General features: G+C 42.3%; 2 protein-coding genes across 4 annotated transcripts in view; one reads left to right on the plus strand and one right to left on the minus strand.

The window, feature by feature from the left end:
• The window catches only part of LOC116685986 (casein kinase I), a 35,218-nt gene extending 26,704 nt beyond the window's left edge, over positions 1-8,514 (plus strand). For all 3 annotated transcript variants that reach the window (XM_032510916.1, XM_032510919.1, XM_032510920.1), the window contains one exon: positions 7,700-8,514. In XM_032510916.1, the coding sequence (XP_032366807.1) occupies positions 7,700-7,707 (8 nt within the window). In that variant the 3' untranslated portion in view covers positions 7,708-8,514. The remainder of the gene's footprint in view (positions 1-7,699) is intronic.
• Positions 8,515-10,908: 2,394 nt separating this feature from the next.
• LOC116686001 (glycine-rich cell wall structural protein 1.8-like) lies at positions 10,909-12,317 on the minus strand. The gene is made up of 2 exons (XM_032510926.1): positions 11,135-12,317; positions 10,909-10,925 (listed from the first exon to the last, which is right to left on the minus strand). The coding sequence occupies exons 1-2, from the start codon at positions 12,315-12,317 to the stop codon at positions 10,909-10,911; spliced, it is 1,200 nt and encodes a 399-aa protein (XP_032366817.1).
• Positions 12,318-12,367: the final 50 nt, after the last annotated feature.

Here is a 12,367-nt window from a genome sequence, read left to right on the forward strand (position 1 = left end):
GCAGGTCCATGATGGGGGACGTCAGCGATATGAGGACGGATAGGGTTATGTAGGCTCCATAACTGATAGACTGGGATGAAAAATGATACTGTTCAGATAGGTAATTATCTGGAAATGAAAATGCATCTATAGTCGGGCCTCAATATCATCTCCTGATGTATGTTTAACTCTCTGTGGAGTAATACAGCTTCTTCATCAACGGGGTCGTCGACACAAGGACCCGCCAAGTTTTTAGAATAACACGTTTTATAGTCTGCCTAACATGGTTAATAAACCAACATGTTTTTTATCCATGCAGATAAACTGCACTAAAATGCTCTTGATACTGAATGAATGAATGAATGAATGAATGAATGAGGAAAGAGAGCGCTGAGTCAGAGGGAGGAGACAGAAGAAAACCTGCCCCTGACCAGGTTACGTTCACATGCCCAGTTACCATAGTAACTGACTCTGAGGTTAATTTACCTCTGGCGTTACCACCCCAATAACTCAAGAACAATGGCTAACAATTGTGTACCAAACAAACTCTGAATTGCCTAGGGTCCTGTTCAAGAACAGTCGTCCCTACCTTCGCCATTTTGGGAGGTAATCTGTTTTCAGTCATTGTTTTCTAACATTATGTCATGTTAATGTTTTGTGTTTTAACCAGTTTTGCCATTATTTCTTTTATTTTTAGCCTATAGAGGATTAAGTTTTGGAGATTGGTCAAGTGATGAGTTTGAGTTGCACTTCACTTTACTACTTTGCCGAGTAGTTCAGTTTAGGCTTCAACAGGTCCGGTGTGGAATGTCTAGTTCCGCCCATGAGCATTCAAAGGCACTCACTCATAAGCAAGCAAGCCAGCTTTCTGATAATGTCATGTACAATGTATTCACAACTTGTAATGCTTTAAAACATGAAATGATTGTGCTTTCTAATAGCTTTCACTTAAAAAGGTAGTTAGTTTATTTTATACTTTCTCATAAATTTTCTCTTCAATAGATTTCCAGGCAGTGCCAAGAGCAGGCAGTGACGAAGAATAACTCAGTTGAAGGTTTTAATTCCACCTTGCCTGCCATAAACACGGCAACCCTTCACTTACATAGTCCAAGTTAAAAAGCTGATTTTAACACAGATGACTTAAAAAGAGACGTTTAAATCAGACCCACCGTCATCCACCCTCTAATGAATAGAATTGCATCTTCTTTCACTGTTAAGCCTCAGTCACTTCTTTGCTGAAAGTCTCTGTTACAACTAAAGAAAATAATGAGTTAGCTTCAACAGAATGCTAGCTTAAAAACATTTTATAGAAAAATATGAGTGGTCCAGAAACTAAACAAACGCAATGAGAAGTAGATGTCAGAGCGTGTTGTTTAACACATAAATCCTGTTGGTCCAGCCTGCTCTTGCCTTTTCGTAGAATCTCACCAGCTCTGCTAGATTGTTAGTTTGCTGTTGGCATCCAGGCAGGAGACACCCAGTCTGATGGGAAACCAGATGCTGTTCCAACATGCCCATTTCTTCCCCTGCCTAACACACTGAACAGTAACAGATTCGCTAGCAATGATGCCCATGATGTTTTAGAGTACTTAACAACCCTCAGTAGTGTGAATCCACAGTTGGAATTTTTTCTGCACCCTCTGAAAAACTTAAAGCTGCCGCATTAACGGCCTTTCACTACCGTGTGCTGTCAGTACACAATTTTCCTGTTAATAAACAGGCAAAGGTCACATGTATTGAATTAACTGATGCAGTTTTGAATTTAGTGTAAGACTTGTATTTGACAAGTGTTTAAAATGCTATCAGAATTTTCTTTTAATTCACAATTTCAACGGTGTAGCTTCTGACAGAACACTGTCTAATAAAGTTTAAGCTTTTAGACCGTCTTATAGGTTTTTTTAAGGTTAATCCCAGGTCTTAAGGGTGGTTCAAGTTGTACAAAAGAAACTGGCAGCTCTACCCAGACTCTGTTCCAACACTGCTCTAGTGGTGGATGGGAGGCTGTAGTCCTACCAATTTAAATTATTTAAATAAAGCCTGAGAGTAGCACCCATAATACCTGTACTGCCTAACTCAGTGAGGCCTTTTCTAGTTACATAAAGGTCAAATAAATGTTTTTTTAATCATAGTCGTAATGGCGCAGTGCAGAACACTTCAAACCTATTAACAAAGAGATTGTTATTCACCCTGGCTTCAAAACCCTTGACTGAACACTGCTTAGCTTTCTTTAGGAAATGGAATCAAAGTTGAAATACTGTTTTTCCCCTCATAGGAATGTTTGGTGATGTTGCTATGGGGGGGCAAGGAGTTTAAACCATGAAAATGCATGTGAAAGTGAAGAACATAAGTTAAAGAGGTGCTGTAACTACACATCACCTGTTAATATGGTTAAGTAAACATGCAACATGCTCTCTTTTTAGGGTTGTGTAGTAGAACTATGAATCAGAATTAGAATTGACTTTATTCTCGTAAGTTAAAAGTACATACAGTGAAGTGCTACTCTATGGTGCAAACATAAAAACTGAGGTTTTTGTACTCTATTTGTCAAATGCCAACGCATTTTCCAATTGTCAATTCAATTTACAATTTTGTAATGCAGTTTAAATGTGCTTTTTGCGATTAACTATTTAATATGCATGGTTACGATGCCATCCTCAATACAATTGTTTAATTTTTTTGACTAATTTGAGTGCAAGCTCAATTGATTGTATTTTATATTGCCATGGTTTTTTGGTGTCTTTATTTAAATGGAAATTCAATGTGCCAGCAAAATAGCGTAGCCAAGTCTGTCGCGTTACATTTGCTTGGTCACCGGGCTCATTTGGCCTCTTTATTCAAATGGGAATTTAATGAGTCCTCATCAAGGCCGGTCCTTAGTTAGGAAGACACTCCCTGTTTAGTAAACACAGGCTGTGTTAAGAACCGCCTTCTCTCCCCAGTCTGCGCGCCTCTGACACAGCCTGTAATTCCTGTGGTGTCGAGGCCTGTTGGGGCAGAAAGTTCTTCCACCCTCTGGGAGTGTGTGCACCCTAGCAAAGTTGCCGATGCTCAATCCACGTCATCTCCAAGTCCATTTCAGACCAAATATTTGCAACAAGACATAACTGTTTGAGGACGTTGCAGAGAAAGCTTGTCAAGTCACCAGTGCCTGGTTTTAGAACAAAGGGCCACATCACTTGTTTTAACAGCCAAGGCAAGCACGGAATGCGGTCGAGTGACTTAACGAAACCGTGAATCAGAGAAATAAAACATTGTCGTCGTTTGTCTCACCATCCTCATACATATTTCAAGACACTACCTATGATATTCAGCAACATATAAGCCCAAAAAGTAAGAAAGTAGAACAGAAGTACTGAGTCACTGCTATGAAGATGATACACCGTCAGGTTTCAGGACGTTGAAGTAGTTGCAAGTTTCAACTCGTCTCATCGCAAATCTCTGGTCGGAACTGCGCTGCAACGAGTTCATCTGTGGCCATGTTGGCATTAATGTATAATGTAGGACCTGTTAGGACCCGTGGGCCAAGTTCTGCAAAACCTCCACTTTCCCTCTAGTACTCATTGCCTTCATTGGTTGGATTAGGTCCGGGTTAGAGATGGCCAATCAGAGGCAGAGTAGAGTGTTCCTGTTAAGTTTGCACATTTTAAATTGCATGACAAAATTGCAAATTGAATTGACAATTGCACATAAATCCATTGTCAAAAACTTCCATTGAAAAAAAAACCACACATTGACTTAGAACCTAGAGCAGAGAATGTGAAGCCGGTTAAAAACTAGAGTGTATATAGTAAAATATTTTGCACGAGCCGTCATCTTTATAAAATTAAGTCGTTAAAAAACAACAACCATTGATAAGTGTTTGTGTCTGCCCGCAGGTCAGAAGATCATAGTGTCACGTTGGCATGGTTAACACATTAACACAGTTCTGCCAGCAGGGTTACTGTTGTGCACAGAAACATGCTTAATAAACAGCTGTGAGCTAAGCTAAGTTTGTTCTACTTTAAACGAAGTCTCGAAAATTCAATTCAATTTTATTTATAGTATCAAATCACAACAAGAGTTATCTCAAGACACTTTACAGATAGAAAAGACAAGGCATCATCAACCATTGTCTTGAGCTACTGCCAATTCAAAATGGAGGAATATCCCAGAGCCTGTAAATGATATTGAGGTGTTTCGGTTTCACAATGTGGAACAACAACTATTAAAAAAATACGCCACAAAACGATGGCTGTTAAAAGGTGTCGGCACCACGTTTCTGTTCCTCTACTTCAAACACTACGCAGTGCAGAACACTGGAGCCGTCAGTAAATAAATGGATAAATATTAAATAATAAATTAAATCAATTTCTTTTCATCCAATGCCTGCGTAGTATTTCACAGGAAAATTGAATTTTAATTGTGAACAATTAGTTGAACGTAAGTCAACAGACGTTGACCAACTTCCTGTTTCCATGGACTAATTTCACTTCAGAATGATGTCGCTCCCAATATCAGGACATTATGATGTTAAACCCTCTCAAATGTATGAGCTATGTTACCTCTCATTTTAGATGATCACGCTCGTATGATCAAAGGGTTTAATAAAGTTTTGAGAAAATATGTAGATATTGAGATATATATCATCTTACAGCGTAGCCTAAAAATGTCAAAATATTAGTTATAAGCCCCATAGACCTTTTTAACGGCAGACATGTCATAGTAGGAAAAGCACAGGTGTATTCAAAACCATTAATGATGGCTGCATTCCACTTAGGAGAGGCCCTGGTGCTGAGCATGCTGACCGTGCTATAGCTCACTGGGACACTTGATGGAACTGAGTTAAGGTTATCAATTTCAGCTGTGCTTTTCCTGCTATGACGAGACAAAATGTCTGCTGTGAAAAGGTCTTCTGCCCAGCCCTTCGGTGAGCTGCTGAGACCCGAGCCGATGTGCACACCACCACATGTCGGTCTATAGAAAATCCAGCCATCCAACCACTTGCCTTGTGCGTGGATCTATCTTTTTCGTTGTTGGATCGCGAACCACAAACAACCTGTTAAACTACATGATCAGCTGTTCTCAGTTCAATCCAAGGTACTCGGTTCATTGCGGTGATGGACCAGATTTATTGGATATTGCGAACCATGAAACTTTCTGACGATATCCACACACACAAAAAAGGAAGTAGAAGTAGAATTTTCTCTAAGCTGGAAGACTCAGGACAACGCTTTCCCGTGGGAGAAGATGAGCGGATCGCTGAACTCCCACAGAGGGCAGGAACACTACTGTAGTCCCAAAGTCCCAACCTGGTCGCCGTGGTTCATCTGCCATCATGTCACAACTCTCCCTTTTCACTAGGCCCCGTTCCCAAAGTTGAGACTGTTTGGTGTCTGCTTAATCCTTAATTTCACTGTAATGTTGTAGGTTATTGTTTTGGTTTTACTTTATTATTTGACGTAGGCGTGTTCGGAAGGTTTTATGGGTTCATAGTATTTTGCTATGGTTCCGACTGTGATGTGGGTGTAGCTCGGCTGCTCACCAGCTCAGTCAGGGAGAGAGGGTGCACGTTTGCATGAGGGAGGGGCTGGGCGATCCTAAGGTGAAGAACAATAGGTAAGATAGATCTGTATGGGGTGCACACATATACACTCACCGGCCACTTTATTAGGTACCCCATGCTAGTAACGGGTTGGACGCCCTTTTGCCTTCAGAACTGCCTCAATTCTTCGTAGCATAGATTCAACAAGGTGCTGGAAGCATTCCTCAGGGAGTTTGGTCCATATTGACATGATGGCATCATACAGTTGCCGCAGATTTGTCGGCTGCACATCCATGATGCGAATCTCCCATTCCACCACATCCCAAAGATGCTCTATTGGATTGAGATCTGGTGACTGTGGCCATTTGAGTACAGCGAACTCATTGTCATGTTCAAGAAACCAGTCTGTGATGATTCCAGCTTTATGACATGGCGCATTATCCTGCTGAAAGTAGCCATCAGAAGTTGGGTACATTATGGTCATAAAGGGATGGACATGGTCAGCAACAATACTCAGGTAGGCTGTGGCGTTGCAACGATGCTCAATTGTACCAAGGGGCCCAAAGAGTGCCAAGAAAATATTCCCCACACCATGACACCACCACCACCAGCCTGAACCGTTGATACAAGGCAGGATGGATCCATGCTTTCATGTTGTAGACGCCAAATTCTGACCCTACCATCCGACTGTCGCAGCAGAATCGAGACTCATCAGACCAGGCAACGTTTTTCCAATCTTCTATTGTCCAATTTCGATGAGCTTGTGCAAATTGTAGTCTCAGTTTCCTGTTCTTAGCTGAAAGGAGTGGCACCCGATGTGGTCTTCTGCTGCTGTAGCCCATCTGCCTCAAAGTTCGACGTACTGTGCGTTCAGAGATGCTCTTCTGCCCACCTTGGTTGTAACGGGTGGTTATTTGAGTCACTGTTGCCCTTCTATCAGCTCGAACCAGTCTGGCCACTCTCCTCTGACCTCTGGCATCAACAAGGCATTTCCGCCCACAGAACTGCCGCTCACTGGATGTTTTTTCTTTTTCGGACCATTCTCTGTAAACCCTAGAGATGGTTGTGCGTGAAAATCCCAGTAGATTAGCAGTTTCTGAAATACTCAGACCAGCCCTTCTGGCACCAACAATCATGCCACGTTCAAAGTCACTCAAATCACCTTTCTTCCCCATACTGATGCTCGGTTTGAACTGCAGGAGATTCTCTTGACCATGTCTACATGCCTAAATGCACTGAGTTGCCGCCATGTGATTGGCTGCTTAGAAATTAAGTGTTAACGAGCAGTTGGACAGGTGTACCTAATAAAGTGGCCGGTGAGTGTATATTAAACGAGCATCAGGAGAAGAAAGGAGAAGGTTGCTGGTTTGTTTGCTCTTATGTTGCTTCAGTTGAATATTTTGGTTTGAGTATATTTTAGTCATTTTTGTAAGTAAAAACACAAATGGTGAGCGTATAACACCTCTTCTCCAGTGATCACTCGTGACAACGACCATATGGCTTTGAGCAACGTTTTTTGCACGTTTTAGTCCGTGTTCTGTCTGGTAGCAGTCGTGCAGCTTAGCAACCAGTGGGGTTAATGGAAGAAGGGAAATGTTGTGATGTGCCAGAAAACATACCGTACCAAACAAGGTAGGGTGCAGGGTTTTCCTCTCCCAACAGTGTAAAGATACCTCAGTGTTCTCCCTTGTTGCCATTGCAGATGACATTGCATTGTGGGAAACGGGAAATAGTTTTCCATAAATCTGGTTTTATCGTTGGGTGCATTTCTAGGACCTTTGCGCCTTCTGTGTTTGTAGACACATCTTTAGTTAAAGCAGTGGCTGGTGAGATTTTTGGGATAAATACTCAACCACATACAATTACACAGTTAAACATTATTATAGAGCTATTCAACACCTGGGATTTGAGTGCTCTACATATTCTAAGGTGCAGCAGCCTCACACCGGTTCAGCAGTGTTGATTCGCAGCGGTGCAACAAATGATCCGGTTGGTTGGGAGGGATGGCACCCTGCCCCATCTGCCTGATGGTGACACCTCTTATGCACTCTGATTCCTCTTAAGTAATCACCTGCCCTTTCCTCACCCCATGGGACTCGCAGGTCGACGTCTTTCAGCGTCTCTGTCTGTCTCTGTCTGTCTGTGGGCTTCTGAACAATGAGTTAATAATGGTGCCTGTGTTTGTGTCTGTGTCTCTAGGTTTCTGAGTGGTCTCTGCCCAGAGCAGAGCTGCAGAAGCGTTGGTGACCAGGACCAACACGTCTCTCTTCCTGGACAAGCGACAAACAGAAAGTCTGTGTCTCTCCTTCCATAATAACTATCTATGTAATGGAAATGTATAGATTCACACACGCCTTTGTAAGCTGTGTTGTCTATATATTCATATGTAAATATAATAAAACTCTGCACTCCGAAAGAAAAGAAGAATGAAAAAGCAGTTTTTTTTTTTTTTTTTTTTGGGATGTGGAGGCTGTAGCCCCCTGCCCCCACCCCCAGACACACACCCTCCCCCATCCATCCCTGTCTGTTCTCCTTTCAGTGTTGACTTTTGGTAAGGTTTCTTTGGAAACTGAAGTTAAGAAGATAGTCATCTGACCCTCTTGTTTTTAATTTTTTTTTTTTTCTCCCAGTGGAAACATCTCAAAGCATCTTCTGCCCTCTTCACTCGTCAATTATTTCACTCCCCCCTTTTACCAAGCAAATGTTCAAACATGTAAACCTAAAATCTGTTCTCCCTTTTTGTTTCTGAAATAATTGAATGATGCAACCCTGGATGTTATTTACTAAAAAAAAAAAAAAATCAAAAATGTTGGATTTCCTTTCTTGTTTTCTTTTTGTTTTCCTATGGTGATTAGGAGTTTGCCTGTTGACAATATAAGCAGCTGATGGCAACAGTCAATGGTAGAATGATACTCTGGCTCTCTCCCTCTCTCTTTAGAGCTCTGAATTATTATTAAATCTGTTGTAAAATGGTCTTCTCCAAAAATACCAATAAAAATATTACATAAGTCAGACCTCCAAGCACAAGTCATTATCAAGCACCTGCACAATGAAAATGGTCTCCGAGCAGAAAATGTGACTACGTGTATGATTTGTTTCTTCTTACACACATTGCATTGTTAATAACTAATTTAATCCCCCATCCCCACATGAGTATTTTTATGACACACTTTTCAGTTTGCCAGTGATTTTCCTTCTCCGCTGCCGATGTGTTATGCAGGCAGCACTGATCAGAATCGAGGCGGAGTACACAAACCCACAAAAAGTCTTCTTAAACATCTCTAGTTAAATGTGGAGTACCTAAAGTGGGTCAGTTATTCTGCCTGATTGACGATAAACATCAAAATAGAAACTCCATTACTGCTGCACAGCAGCTGGAGTGAATCCAGACGGGCCTCTTCTGGTTCTGCTGTTTGCAGAGTCGGCGTGCTGGATCACGAGTCTACGCCATGTTTTCAACGTTTAGTGAAACGAGCACCACGAGCTGCTGGAGGTAAACGACGTGTGGCAGCTTCATCAGAGACGTCGGTGAATTATACTGATTTATTATAAAGGTAATGATACTAAATGTATGCAACAGAATTGGGTCAAATCCATACTATTAAATCAAATGAATTATTTTAAATCCTAAAATGTAAAACAATGCTGTCGTTATCAACAACATTCAGGAGAAACTGGATGGATAAGACTAAACGTACGGGGCCTGTCTACAAGGTAAGCTACACCGCGCTGTTACCTGGCTGTTCTTGTTTTAGGAAAAGCACACTCAGTACACAGTGCTGGGTATTGTCATAAGTCGTCCCCCCCCCCCCCCTTGATTATTCAATAAATCATTAACACTAGAAGATTATTGTTTGACAGCACATGTTTTATACATTTCTTTTTATTCAAGCTAAATGCATAAGTATTGGTTGAGAAATTGGGAATGCAGTGGCCAGACCAATAAAGCATTCATTTATAGTATTCAACATTTTTCTTATTTTCTACAAATCCTAAGTGTGTGTGTGTGTGTGTGTCCAAAGCCTGACATTTCTTATGCCTCTGTGCAGTAGAGCTCCATTGTCAGTAACTATTAAAAACACCACTGTTGGACTGGCTGACATTTTCCTTCTTTTCCATCACGGAGTCCTTATTAAAAAGGAAACTATAGGTCTGTGAGCAGCAGTTTTTCTTTTTAATGTAAATGTGCTGTATTTATATAGCGCTTTTCTAGTCTTAACAACCACTCAAAGCGCTTTTACATCATACAGGAACCATTCACACACATTCATACACTGGCCGGGGCTGCCGTACAAGGTGCCACCTGCTCATCAGATACACACTCGCACACATTCACACTCCGATGCGCAGCACCGGGGGCAACTCGGGGTTCAGTGTCTTGCCCAAGGACACTTCGACATGGGACTGCAGGGCCAGGGATCAAACCACCAACCTTCCGATTGCCAGGCAACCGCTCTACCACTGAGCCACAGCCGCCCCACGACATCAAGTATCGAGAGACGGACTAACCTATGGGATTTTTTGACTGAGAAAAATATGGAATAATACCAGCCTTATTCTTTTTATGACATCTGAGGGCTCCTTGACTCGTTCTGTTGATCTCGTCTCCTGACTTCTATGGATAGATGGAACTGTGTTCCCCCCTGCCTCGTACAGAATGTCACTACGAGTCGTAGTGTCATTCTACAGCTGTTAATGGACACTGGGTTCTGAAATGTTCCTCTTCCCTTTGTGTGGTGTGATGGTACAATTTTACATAGCACACTTTGACAGATGAGCCAGGCCTTATGACCTAAACCCACCTGAGTGAATCATTATTTATTAGGCCTTGGTGAGCCATGGCCAGAATTCTTATGAACACGATGTCAGGAACCACCGGGAGGGAATTTCTTAACATTTGGCACAGGCGTCCACCAAACAAATGATTATTTTGGTGGTTAAAGGTGCAGTATGTAATGTGAGCTGTCTGTCCAACTGGCCAGTTGATAACAACACACAGACCAAAAAACACAAACAGAAATTCTGTCACTGAACGGAAATTTCAAAAGTAGAAAACACTGGAATTAACATTGTTGTCAGAAAAGTATTTCAACTTAGCATGTTTCCTTCCTATCTGATGACACATTGGGGTCATTTTTGGATGTGTTACAGTAGATAAATTAAATATTGGACCATTAAGTTCACTGTGAAACAAAACCATTTTACACAAGAGTTACATGTAACACAAGAATTTCTCCGGCAATTATTACTTTGTCCAACAATTCACACATATTGTATGTCAAATAGGATGAAATGGTGAAGTGATGACATTTTATACCTTAAAAGGTCATGGTCAACTTCACTGTGACATCATAATGTTCTGCAAAAACACCTGACTGTTGGAGGAGGCATACCACAGGGACATAACTCTAGTTGTCACTGGGTTCTGCAGAGCATATACACATTATAAAACATGTCAAAACTCATCAGCACCTCCGGGTTTATTACTAAAACATCAACAGTACGATGCCTCAACACTGCTAAGGTGTCCGAGCCAGGATGGACAACTCCGCTCCCAACCTGTAGGGGGACCAACGAGGAAATGTCGCACACACTGACTGCCATACTGACTGCCATACTCACCGCCATACTCACCTCCATACTCACCTCCATACTCATCGCCATACTCACCTCCATACTGACCGCCATACTGACCGCCATACTGACCGCCATACTGACCTCCATACTGACTTCCATACTGACTGTCATACTGACTTCCATACTGACCTCCATACTGACTTCCATACTGACTTCCATACTGACCGCCATACTGACCGCCATACTGACCGCCATACTGACCTCCATACTGACTTCCATACTGACTGTCATACTGACTTCCATACTGACCGCCATACTGACTTCCATACTGACTTCCATACTGACTTCCATACTGACTGTCATACTGACTTCCATACTGACTTCCATACTGACCTCCATACTGACTTCCATACTGACTGTCATACTGACTTCCATACTGACTTCCATACTGACTTCCATACTGACTTCCATACTGACCGCCATACTGACCGCCATACTGACCTCCATACTGACTTCCATACTGACTGTCATACTGACTTCCATACTGACTTCCATACTGACCGCCATACTGACCTCCATACTGACTTCCATACTGACCTCCATACTGACCGTCATACTGACTTCCATACTGACTTCCATACTGACTGCCATACTGACTTCCGTACTGACTTCCGTACTGACCTCCATACTGACCGCCATACTGACTTCCATACTGACCTCCATACTGACTGCCATACTGACTTCCATACTGACTGCCATACTGACTTCCATACTGACTTCCATACTGACTGCCATACTGACTTCCATACTGACTTCCGTACTGACCTCCATACTGACCGCCATACTGACTTCCATACTGACCTCCATACTGACCGTCATACTGACTTCCATACTGACTGCCATACTGACCTCCATACTGACTGCCATACTGACTGCCATACTGACTTCCATACTGACTTCCATACTGACTTCCATACTGACTGCCATACTGACCTCCATACTGACTGCCATACTGACCTCCATACTGACTGTCATACTGACTTCCATACTGACTTCCATACTGACCGCCATACTGACTTCCATACTGACCGCCATACTGACCTCCATACTGACTTCCATACTGACCGCCATACTGACCTCCATACTGACTTCCATACTGACTGTCATACTGACTTCCATACTGACTTCCATACTGACTGTCATACTGACCTCCATACCGACTGCCATACCCGACCGCCATACCGACTGCCATACTGACTGCCATACTGACTGCCATACTGACCAATCGCA

Source organism: Etheostoma spectabile, unplaced genomic scaffold (assembly GCF_008692095.1).
Source record: "Etheostoma spectabile isolate EspeVRDwgs_2016 unplaced genomic scaffold, UIUC_Espe_1.0 scaffold280, whole genome shotgun sequence".
NCBI classification, from domain to species: domain Eukaryota; kingdom Metazoa; phylum Chordata; class Actinopteri; order Perciformes; family Percidae; genus Etheostoma; species Etheostoma spectabile.